We start from the raw sequence: 20492 nt of genomic DNA, 5'->3' as shown, positions 1-20492 counted from the left end.
CAGCAATTCATCTCAAAAGGAAACTTGAACTCTTTAGGCAATGGCAGGCATGACATTTGTCTTCTCCCAGTGAAAACCTAACTGATTGAGATAAATGTGAAATGTTAGCCTATACTTCTGAGGGAGATTGCCTCCACAAATTATTCATAGCATCAAAAAAAAAAAAAACCAGACTCATGATATTTACAGTTTTGCAGAAATGTTCAAACTTCATCCCAGTGTGTATTCTTGGTGGTGTTTTTCTATCAGGCTCCCAACTGAATCACTGGAATTAACTTCATCTCCTTATGGGGTTAAGCAATGTAGTAGAAAGACAATCAAGTTGGAATTATCTGGACTGGATCCCATATCTAATTTTCCTATAGTTTATGACCTTGAAAAGTTATCTTAACTTCCAAAAACCTTAGTTTTGTCATAGGCAAAACGTAATATCACAGAAGAATGGATGTAATGGAAATCGACTGTGAGAGTCTTTTGTCAAGTGCCTTTGTAACATTAGAGAATTTTGTTTTTTTCTTTGAGATTGATACTGAATTAGACATTGCGTAGACTCCCTAGAAATGCATGTATTGATAATCAATTGTGAGAGTGGATGATGACAAAGTGAATCACTAACTCTAGGGTGTTTTTTTGCTCTCAAATTATGAGTCTCACTGAAAACTGATATCCAAAGCAACATATTTTTCATCTCAATAATAAAAGAAAATATCTTCAGAAGAAGACAGAGTTTTAAGGGCTGGATGCAGTAACAGAAGAAAGGCACTGGGAACAGTTTTGATGTAGAGTAAAACTTGAGAAGACACTATGACAGTATCTGGATCCTGATTCCAATGTCCTTGTGAAATACATAGGGCACACAGACTAAGCAAGACAATGTGAAGAGTGGGTTAACTGAGTTGAGAGGCAAACTGGTCTCCTTTTCTTTTCCTACAAGGCCAAACACTTTGAAACAGGGTGCTTCCCAAAAAGGCAGCTCTGGAAGAAGATCAGGAAGAGATCAAGAGATAGCTTGTCAAGCTTTGGAGACTCAGACCATGGCTGAAGATGGAGAACTCCCAACAAGGAATGAGTTCCTTCAGATCATTTCTGACCTGAGATTTTCTCTCCATGACAGCTATCTGAGATTTGCATAGAAATCTTTAGCAATGGCCTTTGCCAGTGAACTCTCTCCCTGTTATGGGAATACAGAGAAATGGTTCATGAAGACGAAAAGGAATCAAGACAGAAGGAAGTGGTACCTCTTACTGCTTCCGTACATCTAAGCAGACTCTGGCTTCATTATTGAAGTGCTTTAAAGATTAGCTTAATTCCTAGAAGTTATAATATTTTGGCCTAGAGTGCAACAAACCCAAATCAGTATTCTTCATTAGGGTTGAACTAAAGTCAGAACAATTATCTTCTCTTTCAAGCTTATAAAAATATCGTGGGTGGAAATTTTTTCTTATTATCAAAGGGAATTTAAACTTCTGACAAATCCTGCAGCAAAATTAAGTGTATGAGTAAGATATATCAGAGTTCTAATGTATTGCTTCATACTTTTTTTCCTCTACCTGTGACTGAAGTGTATTAGCACCTATGAAGCTTCTCAGTTATTTACAGGATTAACAAGATCCTTCCATGTGATATATATATTTTTTTCTTATGTCTTATTTGTTACCAGTTTTTCTTTGTCTCAGAAGTACAGTATATTGTTCCTCATTGGTTAAAATTGAAACAGTTTTACTTGTATATTTGGTCTTGTTTATAGTGACCACTGAAAGAGTTTATAGTCAAATATTTGGCAATGCCAACAGTAGTCATATTGTATGTCCAGCTAAGTTCAAATTATTGGAATCCCTTCCCGACACTGATACATCCTTTCCCTCTTTTCTTTTTTGCCAGAAGTATCGATACCAAGATGAGGATGGGCCACATGATCATTCCTTACCTCGGCTAACTCATGAAGTAAGAGGTCCAGAACTGGTGCATGTGTCGGAAAAGAACCTCTCTCAAATAGAAAATGTCCATGGATATGTCTTACAGTCTCACATTTCTCCTCTGAAGGTCAGTCATATTACTCATTATACTTTATAACTGCTGATTGCTTGAAGTCCTGATTGATAAAGTCATTCTTGTGGGTCTGATTTAATGAGGCTTTGAAAACCGTAATTGTGGCCACTGGTTGTAAAGATGCTTTCTGTGGTTTGGAACCCAACCTGGTATTTCTGGGAAATATTTTTATTACCATTGTTTGAGTGTCTGGAAAATCCTTTTAGTTGTTGAAATAGGGCAGAGCAACAATTTGAGAGTGAAAACTTGACAGGAAAATCAAACCATATTAAGGAAAATAAAAAAAACCCACAGTGGCACACCATGACTTGCTCAAATGCTCTCCTTCTGTCAACATGCCCAGTCTCTGATGAAACAAAGGAAGTAAAGCTATCCTAATCACACCTAATGATTGCCCTGCTGTCAAACTACAATGGAAAATGTGTGAGCTGGCTCAACACCTCGGTTTTATTCTGGGAGAAATAGTTTCCACGGTCATTTTCTCTTTGGTATCATGCTTTCACCAGCATTTTCTGCCTTTTAAATTTTAATTATATACAATTTATGATCACTAGAGTTTTGATAAGGGATCACTCAATAAGAATGAGACTTTTCTGTACTCCTTGGTTGCTGTTTTATCTACTGAACTAATGCTATTCAATTTTGTGCTATTTGATAAAAGGCTTGTAAGCACTCATTAATTTTTAAAAGAAATCATGCTGATTAATCCTTCAACTACTACCAAGGTTTGTTTTATTATCCAGATCACTGGCTTCCTTATCACATCAATGTATCCTTACCAAAACTAAAAAATATATAACTATAAAAGTTGTACTAGACCAGTGGTTTGCAATCTATGAGTCATGACCCTCACCCTTTCCCGTTGAAGGTCAAATAACCACTTTGACAGGAGTTGCTTAAAACCATCAGAAAACACAGATTTTTACATTATGATTTATGACAGTAGCAAAAGTACCGTTATGAATTAGCAATGAAAATAAATTTTATGGTCAAGTGTTACCACAATGTGAGAGACTCTCGTAAAGTGTGCTATCACTGAAGGTTGAGAACCACTGTTCTAGAGGGTGAGCAGAGTACTCAGCGAGTAAAATTTTTTGATTACAAGCATGAGAACCTGAGTTAAAATCTCCAGAACCAACATAAAAGCTAAACACACAGTACAAGATAATCACAGTTCCCTTACTGGGAAATGGGAGGTGGAGACCAGAGACTCCCTAGAAGCCTGAATTCCAGAGTTGAGTGGAAGGAAATTACTGACTTCAACAGGTTGTCCTCTGACTCCCAAGTATACTATTGGACACACATACCCATGTTTACACACACACACACACACACACACACACACACACACACACACACACACAAATGCATGTATACATATACAGACACAACAGTTTATTTTTAATTCTTTTGGAATTAAGTATAATTACAGAAGTTTTCCTCTTGCTTTTCCTCCCTCAATCTTCTCTGTTGGTCTCCATTCCTGCATCTTCTATTGTGCACCGTACATATGCAATTTCAGAAAATATGAAATTTCTAATATTTTAGTATCTTTAATCTATTATTAACTGAACTAGCTTCAGATTTGACCAATAGGTTAAACTATTAGGTCCAATGTCAAATCCCAGCAAATATCAAAGAATGTCTGGAAATGTGCAAAAGCCTGCCATTTGGGTATGTGATGCATCTTTCTAGTCTCATCAAATGCTAACAAATGGAAATTAGTGTTCAACCTTGAAAAGAAAATAAATTTGGGGGATGTGGCCTTACTGTTCTATATCAAAACCTGTCAGGTGAAAACCTTGAAATTCTGTCATCTAAACTATAAGCAACACCACTATGCATACCTGCCAGTGATGCTTGTCTTCGGTCATTGTAAGACTTTAGGTTCTGCCTGAACTACTCCAGACAGGTGTTGCCTCCTTCTTCTTGTTCCTAGAAATATCAGGGCCTGAATGAGGGCTCAGCAGTGGTTTTGTGGAGAGAATTCTACATGTTTTCCAGAGAAGGTGTCAACACAGCTGTCCTTAAAGTTCTCTCTGACTGAAACAATCCACGATTCTACTATGTTCAGATGAATATTTAATTTATCCCAGCTCTTATACCAACACCTATAAATTGGAGCATGGTAGGAATGGAAGACTGCATTGCATTGAGCACTTGTGTTTGATTTATTATTCCTAACTGGTTGAATGACTCCCTGTAGGAACCTCCATAGATAGGCTGCAAAAATGGCTAAGTGAATAAAGCATTTGCCACACAGAACAGGTTTGAATTCTCAAGACTCACATAAAGCCAGATGATATAGAGTGTATATCTGTAATTTCTATGACAACATGGAATGCCAAGAGAAGAGAATCCCTGGAAATCCTCCTTAGGACTGCTTGCCTGGCATGTGCAACAGCAAACCAAAAGAGACAGTTTTCAAACAAGTTGGAAGTTGAAGAAAACAGAGGTTGGCCCCTGACCTCTACATGGACAACATGGTGCCTATATCCACCCCCTAGCCTCTCCCTACTTATAGAAAAACTGCATCACCTCCATGGGACATCTGAACATTCCCTCTTTAGTCAGCTCTAGTGCATAGTTTCAAAAGAGTTGTGACTATACAGCAGTCAAACTAAAGCTATCATGGTTGCTGTAGAAAAGAATAAACAGAGTAAAAATAAGTGTGGAACCTTAAATTGTGTCATTGTCTTCAACATATGCATTATACATAAGAAAAAGATCCAGGAAGTTTGTTTTGTTTGGTGATTTTCATCTTCCTCCCTTACACCACTCAACCCTGAATTTGGAAAATGTCTATTAGAGCTTGAAAAGTCTTAAAAGCTTACTTTTTCTACAAATTAATCCAGCATGCTTTTGTGTGTACATTGTATGTATGAGTGTGTGTGTGTGTGTGTGTGGTTTTTCTTTTATAGGTATTTTTTTCAATTGATCCTTTATAGAATAGCTATCTTTAATTTCAGTGATTTATTTCTAAGTTTTAGTTGTTATTACTATATATGGGTATATAGTGTGTAGGATGCATGTGTGTGTATATATATATATATATATATGTGTGTGTGTGTGTGTGTGTGTGTGTGTGTGTGTGTGTGTGTAGGCCAGGGGAGTCAGTTCCTTCCTTTCACCTTTAGCTGGACTCTAAGGATCAAACTCAGGTCACCTGGCTTGCATAGCCAGCGATTTTACCAATGAGCTGTGTTACCAACCCAAGTACAACAGTTTTATTTTGGGTTTCCTGTTTGATTGATTTACCTTATAACTTATTGTGTTATTCTACTTTTATTAGTTTTCATGATTTTACCATAGAGATGATTTCTATTGAAGTTCCCACATGCCAGATTTTAAAGACGCTATGTATGAATAATTAACCTCTCATATGAAATGCCAAGGATAGAAATGGTTTTTCTACTCTTGTTGGTGCTATGGATTCAGGATGAGTATCATTCAAGATATTTTAAAAAGGACAAATCAGTTTACCCAGGACTTATTCTGAGACAATGAAGTACCCCCTGTGAAACCAGGATTTGTTTTCTTTGAGTGTCCTACAGATGTTGTACTAAACAGGTCATTCTTTAGAAGATTCAGGGAGAAAAGTCTGTGACTGTTTCCTCTGGCAGCAGAGATAATAAATATACATAGCTATGAAGACAAATAGCCCAGTTTATGGGGCCTACCAGTGTCATAATATGCATGTCATGGTTGATTCAGGCCAATGACTTAAGCGAATGAAAATACTTGGAAAGACATACATGAAGGGCTCACCTACTAGTATGAGTAGCTTCAACATAGCCAGGCACATCAGGCCTAAGCCCATGCATCTCCATAGGTGCAGGACCTATTTTCTCATCAAGGTGGTAAGCTGCATTTCCACAGGTGTGGTGTTTGGACAACCTGCCATGATTAAACACCAGGTTGTTTTCACACAAAGGAAACATAAAATCAGGAAAATGCTAAGCAGGTACAAATTCTCAATTAGAATTGCCATGTTTTCAACTTTGTTGCCTCTCCTGATCTGTCTAGTATTCCTGGATAAAATACTGTAAAGAGGCTAGACAAAAGAAGCAGAGCACACAACCAGAGAATGACCCCAGAATCCTCCTCTAAGCAAACTTGGCAGATCTCTGATATTAATCAAGAATTTGCATATAGCATGTCAAAAACAGAATATGAGATGGCCAAATAACAGTTTGGATGCCACACTGAGCAGGCTCTGACTCAGCTGACTAATCTCAGGTTTTAAGGTTTTATATCATTTCTCCCCTTCTATCAGCTAATGCTTTAGTCTTAAGATCCTTGTCTTTGGAGCACACCAGCTGCCCGGGTGATAAATGAACTTGCTTTGCTAGTTTTCATTAAAGTGCCTGGGCCAGTGTGAAGCATGAGGTTGGGGAGAGATGTGCAATTTAGCAATGAATTTAAGGGAATTTGTTTTCCTTGCCACAAGATTGGGATGCTTTTTCTTCAGTTCCATAAAAGAATGTTCCATAAAAGAAATCAGCTTATAACCAAAATAAAAAATAAGCTGGCCTTTAATAAACTATGAGGAGTTTTCTTTCTAGCTTATATCTATTTTCTAAGTCTAAAGTAGAGTCTGCTGTATGAATTGGTGATGGTGAGGCAGAGAGTGTGGATTTAAATGTGCATATCACTTCCTTGGGAAGTTGAATAATAATTACTTTTTAGTCTTTCTTAATCTGAAAAACTCAGATCTTTCTATCTTAAATACAGTCACATCTCAGGTGCCAGGGAATTAATCAACTAAGTGAGGATTAATTTCTGTCCCACTCTTCATTACCTAATGTCACTGATACAGAGCAGATATAGATTCATGTATCAATGTATCTGAAGTCTCATGTATCAACATATCTAAAATCTGGCCATGTCCTAATATCTGTGGTCTCTTGTAAATAAAGTTGATGGCGTTTTTTAAGGATCCATTAAAATTTCTAATAGTAATCTGAGAATCAGCAGTCATTGACTATGAAAATTAAAGCTATCTTTTACAAATTGGGTGGAAATTGTATCAATTAAACAACTGATAGTCCTTCTAGCTTTTATTGAGACCAGAATGAAGAGAAGCTTTACTAGAATATGGGGTTAGTGAGTGTGTAGAGACAGCTACTCACTTGGACAGCTCGGCACTGATTGAACACTTGTGAGAAAACATTGGAAAACCTCTAGACAGTGGAAAGTAGAGGCATTTTAGAGGATAATCTCAATCCAAAGGAAGGTGACGTAAATACGTACAGGCAGATGAACCTCTACATCCTCTTTGCTTTACCACTTTTTCCTAGAGTGGCTGGGGCTTGCTTTCAGAGATCCACAACCTGAGGGTATTGTGAGACTTTTCCTCTGCAGAGCCTTAGATCTTAGTTCTGACTCTGCCCATTGGTCATCGTAGCCTATAACACACAGGGCCAATTCTATAACACAGAGAGTGAATGTTTCTAGCACGCTTAGTATTTGGAAATGGTCTTCATTTGGTTATTCTAAGTACTTTATGCTGGCCAATGTAAAACACTATCCTAGGTAGAAGTGATTATCAGTAAGCACGTGACCCACTTTGTACTGTCCTCCATCTTTTTTTCTGGATTTTGTTGTTTGTTGTTTGCATGGCTGTTTAACTTCCCTCATGTCACCATTATCATCTGCAGTGAAACTAGACTAGCATCTTCACAGGTACATTTGCTGAAATCTCATCAGCAGTATATGGAAAATAAGGAGATGCATGCATGCTCCAACACATCTGGATGGTAAGATGTGCTAACTTGGCATAAAATCTCCCAGAGCTCTTTTGGTTTTCTTTTGTTTGTTTGTTTGTTTGTTTGTTTAGTTGTTTTTCATGTTTTTGTTTTCAAGAAGATTCAGTAAGTAGACAATGAAATTTATTTATTTATTTATTTATTTATTTATTTATTTACTATACAGTCCTGAAGGGGGCACCATATCACATTATAGATGATTATGAGCCACCATGTGATTACTGGGAATTGAACTCAGGACCTCTGGAAGAGTAGCCAGTGCTCCTAACCTCTAAGCCATCTCTCCAGTCCTCTCCCAGAGCTTTAATATTATATGCAATGTCACATCTGAGTTGGGGATAAGGATAGAGAAATGTGTTTGCTAAATGCATTTATTCATGAAACTTTTTCTTCTAGATTAAATTATGTCTTGGCTAGGCTGATATACCCTGAGAAAAACCATAATAGACAAATATAGGCTGTTTAACATGAACAATAGGTGAGTATAGTATAAAGCTGCATTCTGGTCCTGGAATCAAAGTAGCCAGATTCAAAGACCATGTCTTCTACTTCTTGTTATGTGAGTATACCCAACGTATAACTTTGATAAGACTCAGTTTCTTTATATGTAAAAAATATTTTATGAGCTCTTATACTTCTTTGACATTTAAGAAAAATAAATTAATGGGAACTTTTTTACAAAAATAAATAAAGAAAAAAAGAAGAATTCATTATTGCTATCAATGCCTTATTATTTATGAGTTGTATGAATTTATAATATAAAAATAATCTAAGATAGAAATTTGGGGCAGATTCCTGGACTTTGACCTTTGTGTCACAGTACCCGTGCTCGGCTATCTCAGGCTTTGTTATATTCCTGCCAAATTTACTGTGGTTATTTGTACCACCATGGGATTTCAATCAAACAAAGACAATTTGTCATTTTAAGTCTGAGTAACATTGGGAAAAATGGTCAGAATTTCTGAGATGCCATTAACCTATATATTAAGAAAAATATTTTGTTGTATTAATTGACTCATTCTTTTTTAACATATTTTTATTTTTTAAAAAAATCAAATCATATTTTTTACTTATTCACACAGTGGTTATAAACACAAAAAGACAGGTCATGGAAAAGGGGATGATACCGAAGCAAGGGTGTTCAGAGGGACTACAGATATCTTTCAGAACAGGGTTTCGGCTAGGTGAAGGTTCAGGGGACAGGTCACTATGACTCTGTCTATGATTCACTTGTCCTTATCTAAGTTGGTACGATCCACCAAAGCTACCTATTTACAAGGTCTATGACTACTCAGCCAGGTAAATTTCTACAAAAGTTGCCTGTTTACAATAGCTTATAGCCATCTGATTCAATGTTTTCCCACAGAGCCCCAAGACTTGGTGTTAGTATACATGTATGACAGGCCTAATGCTGATTTTAGGCCTATGGCTAATTTTAGGCCTTCAGTGTATAAGCAGGGCTGCCCCTGACATCTCCTCCCTTCTCTAAATATAGAAGGGCTGTGGCGATTCTAATCTTGCAAAGGCGTGGATAGAGGCCTGACTGCCAGTAACTGAAGGGGACTTTGTAATGGCTCTGGTCCCCCTGTTGTTGTCCAGTGAGGCATGAGGGCCATATCCATCCCGATGTCTTTTTCCTGGAGAGGGGATACTTTTGACATCAACCCTTATGCAGTCAGGCTTGTAATTGTCTCATTCTTTTAATCATCTTTGGCGTCAACCTATACACTATTTCCTATGTGATGCCTTTAGTTATAAAATACTTGTCTTTAGGTTTCTAACATTCTGTAATTAGACATCCAGGTATGGAGACTGACATATATAGAATTTCATGTTATGTGCAGTAAAATAGCAAAGAGGAGATGAATCCTCCCAAGACCTCAAATTAACCATTTTGTTTTATAGTTCACTGGAGTTCGATAAGAGGTGAAGGTGATCACAGAATAAACTGTACAGGGGATTAGTAGAAGCTAAGGAGAAAAGGTCAAAGTCGCCTTAAACTCCAATAATCATGTCAATATTCAAGGATTCTGGGAACTGAAGGTGCTTACTTGAATAGGGATGAGAGGCGAAATGATCACTGCAAATTACAGAGAGTTGGGTGAGAGCATGACATGTGACAGACCAAGGCAGATGGGTGGCAAGAGCAAAGAATGACTTTTAGCGGAGACTGGACTTCACCTTGTAAGTAATAAGGGATGACTGCAAAATTTATAATGGAGAATGACATAGTCCTACTTGCAAATTACACAATTATTCATGTGATGTTGAAGAAAAAACTGGATAAGAGTGAGATCAGAATCAAGGACATCTCATAGAAGGCAAGGTGATGAGCTCGGAGATGAAGTGGAGGCACCAAGCATAGAAACCATGAATTTGACAGTTTGTTTAGAAAATATATGATGTCTCGTGTACAGGGCTCTGAGACATTTTAAATCGTCAAGGTAGGAGAGAGAAAGATGGAGGTTAAATAAAACTTTCATTTTGACTAACTGGGTAGAGACTTATAGGGAATGAATTAAAACTGTTCCCCTATGAGGTTCATTAATAGAGCATTCATCTAGCATATGTGAAGTCTCAGATATGATTCCTGCCTTTCTCCTCCCAAAAACAAAGAGGAAGAAGATGAAGTGTCTAATAGACAATTAAAAACACAGACATCTTTCCTGTAGTGCAAGCTGTGAATATGAATAGGGTTGCTCAGAAAGAGGAGAAATACAGAAGACAAATATTGGATCCACTCTCAGCACCCAGGACGTTGTGAAGAAAGGAACCTACTGAGATCATGAAGCAGCAAGACCCATCATAGTCAGTGGCTGGTAGTAATATTTCCAGTTTATAACTGAGGCTAAATAATTTTCATCAAAGGGAGCCAGGTCCTCTGTGTACAATAATATAACCTTCGACCAAAGATTGTGTTGGTCAAACAGCTGTTTCATAAGTAACATGGTACATAACCATAGAGATGAAAAAAAAAAAAACCAAACTGAAATAAAACAAAAGCTGCAGGTGACCCCAGAAGTCATGAGGTCTTCAATTTTAGTTGCTAAAAAAAATAGTGTTAATTTGTATTTCTGGATTTGGCATTTTTATTAATGCCAGTGATTTGAAAAAAATGTAGCTGATTCTTTCAATTTCACAGCAAAATTCCAGAAAACAAAACTCATTCACTTCTGTCTCTTACCACTAGATGGTGGAAGCAGCTGAGCTGATGATTCTACAAGCATCTGTTCCTATGAAAAGAAGCTAAGATCTATGAGGCTAAATTGAAAAGCATGTAGTTAAGAAAGACACCAGAAGGGGTTGGCAGAATTTTGCATACTTGTGATAATGCATTTTGTTCTGTGCCCAGGCCTGGTAAGAGGAGGTGGCTGAGTGGTACATGCCTGGAAATATCTGTACTGAACAAAAGCTCCTGGGTGAAATTGAGCAAAAGAAACCTGTCTTGCCTTAATTTTCCTAAACTGGAAAGGGTCATGGCAGTTTTTCCTGAATATCTTAATTCTTTAGGCCAGATGTTGAAAGTAAAGAAAAAAAAAGACAAATAAAACCTACAGTTGCTTTTCACAATTCAAGAATTCTCCCCAGGGTTTAGAGCAACGGCTTTGTGCTGAAAGTATTTGCCTTGTAAGCATGAGGGCATGAATTTGATCAATGCAAACCTTCCTAATTTACAGGGTCTAGCACAGTGAGAGATCCTGTTTTAAGTAGGGCTTCATGGCAGTCCCAAAGTTGCCTGTCTTCCATATACATGCCAATAGAGGGAAGTCAACAATGAATTAGAGCATAGTACTCAAATATCCTGCTTCTTTTGTATATATAAAAAAAATAATAAAGGCTTTAAAGACATATTAGATAATAATGTATATATCAAAGGCACACGAATTTTTAAAAATAAAATAGTTCTTATAATTATCTTGAATGAGTATTAATAGTGACCACTTATACAAATATACCTAAAGAGTTAACTCTGTCATTCTTATAACTTCTCTGAAAATTAATCTCTCATTACTGCCAGAACTTAATTTACAATTAGAAAAAAATTACCGAAGCCCACAGAGGCTGTCCATCAATATGAGACATACCTTGTTGCTGCTGATGATGCTGGTTCTATTGATACCCTTAAGTTACCCACAATTCCTAAGCCATCTATCCCTTTAAACAATAATCTAGTTGTATACGTTGAGTAAGAGTGCTGTCAACTATATCTTCTTTCCAAAGATCTTTATAAATTATTCCAAACCAGCACACTAAACAATTAATACATATCAAAATTAATTGAGTTGAGGAAACTTTTTTTTTCAGTTCTCTATAATCCAAAAAATCGAACACATGTATAATTTGGGGAAGTAAAGGAGATTAACATTTTCTGGGTTTCAAGAATGCTTCTGTTACTGGCTAGTGTGAGCTATTATAAAGGATACTATTATATTCTCTAGAGTACATAGTAGAGCAAGACTCAATCTTTAATGCTAAATATCCTACATGATAAGTGTTAAGTTCACATCTAACAGGTACCCAGGAAATTATAATTATTTTTCCATTAAATAAACACAAAAGATACATGTAATAACAATCTAAATGTAACATTATAAATTCTGAACTATAAGTAGATGCTAGTTTTTATCATTTCCCTATTGTTGTGATTCTTGGGATAATGACATTATAGTTTAGTCTTATTTCAGATAAGCAAGTGTGTACTATCCAAATAGTCATCTTTCTTTTGCAAGCTGATGTCACTTTGGCTAGGTCAAAAAAACAAAAAAATAAAAAGTATAGCCAGTGAAAGGGACACACAACTGTTTTCTGAGTATTCCAAATAAGGATTTATTAAAACATAAAAGAAATATACTCTTTGGAAGCTCTAAGAGATATGAAGACATATGTGTTATTATTCCTTCCTTATTGTTGAGGAAAATGAATACAAAGGTTAGGAAGTATTGTTCACAGTTATTTCTTGAGAGATGTTGAACATAAATACAGCTAATGCGGCAACCCAGTTTCAGATTGTTATATTACCAGTGAATGAGTGTCATACAATCTGAAGACAGAAGAAACAATGAAAATAATAAAGTCAGGCTTTTCGTAGGCATCTGACACATAAATACTTGCAAAATAAATCTAATGAGCAAATAAAGAGTAGACTGGAAAGTGTAATAGAGCATAAAAGATGCCCATGTCAGCGTATAGATATATACCAGATCGTGTTGTCAGATGCATTTCTTGCTGTGACGAGTGTAAGGGTGTCAGAAGGCTACTGAGTTGGCCCAAATTCCTTATGCTTTAAGTGATGAAGGCAGAGAACAGAAAAAAATTATTGTGCCCAGAAGATGAAGCTAAAGGATTCCTCAAATATACATTGGTTAAGACCAGCAGAGCCTGAACGTGCTCCCTTTATAAGGGATTTCTTTTTCTGGTATCTGTGGTGGCTGCATTATTGATGATTACATTATGAGAAGCCATGGTTCTCAGACTTTAATAGGAATTTGAATTTTCCAAATGGCCCATTCTATTTCTTCTAGCATGCGGCTGTATATTCCTAGACATTTGTCTGTGACTTGCACATTGACTTTGGAGAATTCTGGATCCTAAAATCTATTTACAGAGAGATTGCCACGTATGTGCTAAGCACTCTGTGTACACAATGAGAAATAATAAAATAAGTAAGAGCTCAAGCCCTGTTCTGTGAAGAACTTAAATTCCATCAGGCACAACAATGGGATGTGTGAAAATCATTTACACCAGAAGCTATATAAACTGAATAGGAGCAAATAGCATTTCAAAGACTGTTGCTTTCCTTTGTAAGAGTATTTGAAGAAAAATCACATAATGCATATCCAAGAGAGAATTGGGGGAAGTGGAGGTAAATATAATCAAGGTACATTATGTGAAATTCTCAGAGAATTAATATAAATATTTTTAAATGGAAATTACGTGTGTGTGGTGTGTGCGTGTATGATATAAAAGTACTTGATGTGAAAGTGGAAGTGAAATGTTCTCTGTGTCAAAGGAGCTACATGTGTGTTGTAAGCTCATTTAACACGAATGGTACTCTGGGATATGTTTCCTAGGCTAGCTGACCTGCCAAAAGTTTTCTGAAGGAACATAATTTGTTGCTTGTGAGCTGAGTAAACGTTGAGTATGTTATGGCTTCTTGCCAGTTTTGGATCAAAGGTAAGCTAATTTCAAATATGTTCAATAAGTGCTTATTAACATCATGTTTACATCTAAACCAGCAAGATGGAGCAGCAGGTTAAGGTGCTTGTGGACAAAACTAATTGAATTCTATCCCCAGGACCCATATGGTGGAAAGAAAGAACTGATTGCTGGAAGTTGTCTTCTGGCCTTCATACATGTATCATGTCATATGCATGTCTAAGTAAGTACCTAAATAGGTACTTATCATAAAGTCCATTTGAAAACATAACAGTCAGGAAAATAGCCTTCCTGTGTGGCCATCAATGACCAATAAGCAGTTGAATACATATGGAAGACTAGGACATTTATGAAATTCAGCTTGTAATGATAATTGAACATCAGGGCTGACACTGTAGAGATTTTTTATTTTCAACCCTTGCTAATGTATGTGAGTGAATGTATTCAGTATAATAAATAGCTTTGTTAGTGGTTTAAGAATCTGGTGAACCATAAGACCCCTATATTACCAGATTTTTATTATTAAAAAGTAACACAAAAATTTAAAATAGCCTTTTAAAAATGAGGATTAATTTCTCTCTGAAGAGCATTGATAGCTAAACTGTTGCCGCACACTCAATACCCAGTAGCACTGCTGTGTGACTATTCCTTGGGAATGTCTTCAAAGACTCCATCTGAATGCCTTAAGTCCTGTATTTACTGGGATTGTCTGTACATAGTACTTATGATGAAGTTTAACTTACAAATCAGGCACAATTAGGAGGCAAAAAACAACTAATAAAAATAGAGCACGTATCACATATTTGTTATAAAATACATTAGCAAGTCCACAGCAGCTTTTTGTAATAAAATTGTCAGCATCATTACTTTTGTGGCTTGGGGCCATTATTAAGCAGAATAATGGTTATTGGAACATAAGTGCTACAATTCTAGGGCAGGCAATCTGATAAGTAGGTGCGACTGAGTGACTAAATGGACATATACCCATCAGTGCAGGACTGATGTGGATCATTCTCTTATATGCTTCTTTTCAGTGCAGGGCAGCCGGGTGGGAGGAGATGTTATGAGTAAGGACTGATGTCCTCAGTGTAAGTGTGTCAGCTGAATAGTAATTAGGCAGCCCTGAGCCTAGATTCTACATTTGTGCCCTGAATATAATAATAAACATACTTAGAAAGTCATTAAATTAAAGGAGGCTGTTGCTTATCAGCTTATTAAAGTCCCCCTCACATCTGTACCAGATCCCAATGGCTAACTTTGCTAGCCGCTGATTTCTCTGTCCTCCATTTTCCTTTGTTCATTCTCACTCTTTAGAACAATCAGTAAGGAGGGAGCAGAAACACATGAGAGAGACAATGAGCTAAGGGAAAGGTCAGTGTGTGAAACTCTCAGAGATCAGTGTGAACAGGAGGTAGGCAGACTAATGGTATTGTCATAATAAGAACAAAGGGAAGACAGATTGTTCTGCAATACTGCAGAGTGCAGCATTAGGAACTGAGCAGTTCACTTCAGCGAGAGTGGAAGCAAAGAGGTTTCTTCCAGAGAGGGATGAACAGGCTTGGGATGGAGCTAAAGCCAGCCCAGACATGAAGATGAAAAACAGGCCCATTCTAGCATATATGGGAGCCTTTCTCATAGAGAGAGGTGGAGTGGGAAGAAGCATAGAAAGGTCAAAAACAAAGGAAGAAAGCAATAGAACAAGGGAGGGAGGGACCAAGAGAAGAGGGGAAAGAACAAGGGAGGGAGAAGAGAAGAAGGAAGGAAGGCTACAAAACCAAACAAGCACGCAAGCTCAGTAGACTATCATAAAGGTCAAAAAAGTAAGTGATAGGATTTGGAACAATGCACGTAACATTTTTAAGTTATTGGCCCTTTGAGAAATTAAAATTAATGTTCTTTTTGTGAAATAAAACTTAGAATCTATACCAATATTTTGCATACACTTTCAGGGAGAAACGGATCACATGAAGCCATTTATGGACTCTAAGAACCAGAGTTGAGGTTAAGAATATCTGGAGGGAATGAATTTCAAGTTCTCTTTCACCCCCCAAAATTTACGATTCTCATTTCTCTGGCTGACTTTTCGCCTGGTTAAGGAATTCTTCTCCCTTCTCTAAAAGAAACACTTTGTAAATGTCAGAAAAATAAAAAAATTGCATTCCCAACTCTTTGCACAACGTCTGTTCAGGTTTACTGCAGACCTTATCAGCAAAGATCAGCAGGCTAGAGCAGGTTCAGGGCAGAGGACCTGGGTACATTGTCTCTCTGCAACCAGAGCCTCTTTCTGGGCCTGTTCCCTTTCTCTCTGCTTTTCATGTATTATCCAAGGCAATTTTCTGTGTATTAGTTGGTGTCTGAAGTCTTTACAGGTGATACAAACCAAGAGCAGTGACATCCTACATCTCTAAATTTGGAGTTTAACTGCCTTAGGATTCTTTTCTTTTTGTTGAGTAAAAGCTTCATCCCAGCAAAGATCTGCTTTCAAATTAGCTCCATCAACCTGCTAAACTCATGATGCAGTTTCCATAGGTTCCCAATACACAGGGGTTCCAATATGTGAAGAGGCTGTTCATAGAAATGTCAGTTATAAAAGTGAATACTAGATCTTTATCTTTTCATCGAGGTCACAGAGGTACTCTTGAAATGGATTCATCTTTTCTCTGTACCATTAAAGATATTGACAGATTCAGAGTTGCTAGAGTCTGAAATTTTGAGGGTAGTTAGTTCATAACATTGCCTTTCTGCTCCAGGGCAGGGTGAGCTGTTTATAAATCAAGCTGCAAAAATGATGAATTAGAAGTCTCCAGCTCGATTAGCTTAATGTGGGTAGGAGGCTTTCCAGGTTGTGAAGGCTCTCTTTCACTCATGCTCAGAGCAGACTATTATATAAAGCGTGGCTGAGTACTAATGTCTGAGGCTCTGAGAAATGAAGTTGGTATTCTTCACTTCAGCGTCCAGTGTCATCTTGTATTTCATGGCTCTGGGTTGGATCCAGAGCCACTGAGTGATGCGCCTCACAGTGATGTATGCTGCAGCCAGCTTTTCCTTGTTATCTTCCTGCATTCTGACTGTGCTAAGAAAGTAGCCTAATAGAAACACTGCTGTCACCTGGTGATTTAATTGGGGGGAAAATCTCAGCAACTTAAGGGGGAATAAAAGCAGGAAACAGAGTCGTTTTCCTGTCAAATAAATGCTCACGTGAAATGGGCCCTTGTGAAGCAGATGATGACAGACTGGAGAGCTTACGACATGCCCATCTCCCTTCAGGAGTGAAATTTCTGGAAAGAACTCATTATGAAGTCATTTGAGGGTTGTTGTTGTTGTTGTTGTTATAAAATATATTGACACCCTGGGTAATGTTTATGTGAAAGAAAGTATTTTGGATTTAAGTATATTTTATATGGAATGTTTAATTTTTTTCTACTGCTGTGTTTTAATACTATGACTAAGTACTCTGCTTTCCCCTCTATCTTTCCTATCTCAGTCCTCCTATTGTCTTCTATACTTTATCACTTTAGATATATTTACAAAGTTTGTTGTATTTACTATTTATAATATACTGGTGTAAATGATAGCCACTTGTGGAATGACTAACTCTAGGCAATTAACATGTGTGTTGCTTCACATGATTAACATTTTCATGGTGAGACTTCTTCCCAATCTACTTTCCTAGATGTTTCCAATAACACAATATATTATTAATTATAATCATTTTGTGACCTTTTACACTTATTCCTATTATGTAAATGTAATTTTCCCTCTGTTGGTCAACATCTTTCCAACTTTGAGCCTCATCCCCAAACATGGTGGTTTCTGGTAACTGCCCTCCTACCTGCTCTTACTCTTTTAGGTAAACCATTTCAGTATCTGTATATAAGATATGTAGGCTTTGCCTTTCTGTACATGGTTTATTTTAGTAAAATAACATCTCTTGCATTCATCAGTATATTTGCAAATGACAGAATGTCCTTCTTCTAAATGAATGGATGATAGTCCATTGTGTATATAATACATGTATATTGTAATCCAAGTATGAATTCAAAGGCATTAGATCGATTTCATACCACATCTATTGTGAATAACACAGCAAAACATTTATGTGCAAACATCTCATGGACATACTGATTTTCTTTTCTTTGGACAAATAATTCAGAGTGGGATTGGAATACTATTTACTAGTTCTAGTTTTTATGGGTTGAAGACCCTCTAAACTGTTTTCTGAATCATTTTGCTAATTTACATTTCCACTACAAATTTACATTTGTAATACACTATTTTATATTTCCACATTACATTTCATCTACAAGAGTTCTGTTTCCAAGACATTCACACCAGCATTTACTCTTTATCTTTGTTCAATCTGTGCTGACTGAACTCAGGCCCTCATGTATACTAGGAAGGATTCCACCACTGAATGACATCTACTCTTGCCTAATATCTTGACAATAACCTTTCTGCTTTTAAAAGTTGGAATATGATAGCTTATCCTGGTTTCAATTTGAGTGACCATTTATGTATCTTCTTTCAAGAAATGACTTCTCAAGTATTGTATTCATTTTTAAATTAGGTTATTTGTTTTATTGACACTAAATAATAATTCCTTATAGATATTGTTTATTAAATCCTTGGTTTTCTCTTCAGCATGCTGATTGTTTCCCTTTTGTGTGGAAGCTGTTATGGTGATATGACTATATTTGCATAGCTTTGCTTTTGTTGTCTTTGCCTTTGAGGTCATATAAAAAAATCCAAAAGATGTTCACCAAGAAAAATTTCACAAAATCTGTGTATATGTTTCTCTCTCTCTCTCTCTCTCTCTCTCTCTCTCTCTCTCTCTCTGTGTGTGTGTGTGTGTGTGTGTGTATGTGTGCCCGCGTGCTCGTGTGCATGCGTGCTTGCATGAGTGTTGTATTAAGTAGCTTTATAGTTTTAGGTCTTTAGTCAAGCTTTTTCTCCATGTAATGTTGAGTTTTCTAGAAGGTTTAGGATAAGGGTCAATGTTTATTTTTTTGGCAAGTTGATATCTGTATTTCTCACACCATCTTTTTTTTTATTAGTCATTTTTCTTTACAGCAATTATTTCTTATTTTTATCTTTTTTTTTTTATAATTTTTTTTCTCAAATCGTAATTCATTCACACAGGGGTTATAAACACAGAAAGGCAGGATGTGGGGAAGGGAATGACACTGGAGTGTGGGTGATCAGGGGGAATACAGATATCATCAGAACCTTGTATCGGCTGGGTGAAGGTTCAGGGGACAAGTCACTATGACTCTGCCTATGACTCGCTTGTCCTTATCTAAGTTGGTATTGTCTACCCAGGCTACCTATTTACAAGGTCTATGACTACTCAGCCAGGTAAATTTCCACAAAAGCTGCCTGTTTACATTAGCTTATAGCCATCTGTTTCAATGTTTTTCCACTGAGACCCAAGACTTGGTGTTAGTATACATGTATGACAGGCCTATTGCTGATTTTAGGCCTATGGCTGATTTTAGGCCTTTGGTATATAAGCAGGGCTGTCCCTGACATCTCCTCCCTTCTCTAAGTATAGAAGGGCTGTGGCAATTATAAACTTGCAAAGGTGGGGATAGAGGCCTGACCTCCAATATTTGAAGGGGACCTTGCAGTGGCACCAGTCCCCCTGTCGTTGTCCAGTGAGGCATGAGGGCCATAGCCATCCCAATGTCTTTTTCCTGGAGAGGGGATACTTTTGACTTCAACCCCTATGCAGTCAGGCTTGTCCCTCAGGGAACCCAGATAGATATTTTTATCTTTTATTTGTATTCCCTTACAGTGCTTAGCCTCGCAGCCTAAGCAAGAATTTAGATCACCTGACAGAGGGGGGTCTGGGTGGCCCTTCTCTGCTTGGTCTAGGGGCAGAAGTCCCCCCTTTTAGGTTAGGTGGAGATGGGTTTTGGAAACACCCTGTATAAAGTAACAACCTCATCTTGAGTCTCGTGGTCCTCCATAGTTAACTTATGATAATGTATTTGAGTAGGTTTTGCTACCAAATTATTTAGCTGTTGTATAACAGAGTTAGTCTGCCTATTTGAGAGCCAGAGACCAGCAGAAAAAAGCAAAAAGAACCCAAATAATGGTCCCAAGATGGGAGGAAATAGTGTTGACAACTTGGAGAGGCTGAAAACCAATTCTTGTACCAGCCTTCATCTGTCTCTTTCTCTCTCTGATTTTTCTTAGGGCCTTCACTACCTCTTCCATGCTCTCTTTAACCCTCCTTGTCTTGTCTATGTAAAGGCAACCTTGTTCTTTAAGGGCTGTCCACAGTCAAGAGCTGTACACAGCCTTTTCTGTTGTAATAGCGTAAATCAAGTCCAATAAGGATCTTTGTGATTTTAGGAGGTCTATTCAGACAGCAGAACGAGGGATTTCTTCAGATTAGTGATGTCAATATCTAGCTGTTTGATGTTCTTGTCAGTGGCCCTTCAAAGGTCTGAGTAGTGTAAGTTCAGAGGCCAGCATCTGGATTAGAACTTCTAACAGCAGACATCACGGGTGATT

At 37.3% G+C, this 20492-nt stretch overlaps 1 protein-coding gene across 2 annotated transcripts in view; it reads left to right on the top strand.

Annotated features, from left to right (window-relative positions):
• The window catches only part of Dlg2 (discs large MAGUK scaffold protein 2), a 1293772-nt gene that overhangs the window by 340188 nt on the left and 933092 nt on the right, over window positions 1–20492 (top strand). Inside the window, exon 2 of one of the 2 annotated variants that reach the window (XM_028770581.1) lies at window positions 1882–2043. In XM_028770581.1, coding sequence (XP_028626414.1) covers window positions 1882–2043 — 162 coding nt within the window. The remainder of the gene's footprint in view (window positions 1–1881; window positions 2044–20492) is intronic. The other variant, XM_028770580.1, reaches the window with a different exon arrangement.

This window comes from Grammomys surdaster, unplaced genomic scaffold, assembly GCF_004785775.1.
Source record: "Grammomys surdaster isolate TR1022 unplaced genomic scaffold, NIH_TR_1.0 203, whole genome shotgun sequence".
NCBI classification, from domain to species: domain Eukaryota; kingdom Metazoa; phylum Chordata; class Mammalia; order Rodentia; family Muridae; genus Grammomys; species Grammomys surdaster.
This window is presented reverse-complemented; position numbering and strand designations above follow the sequence as displayed.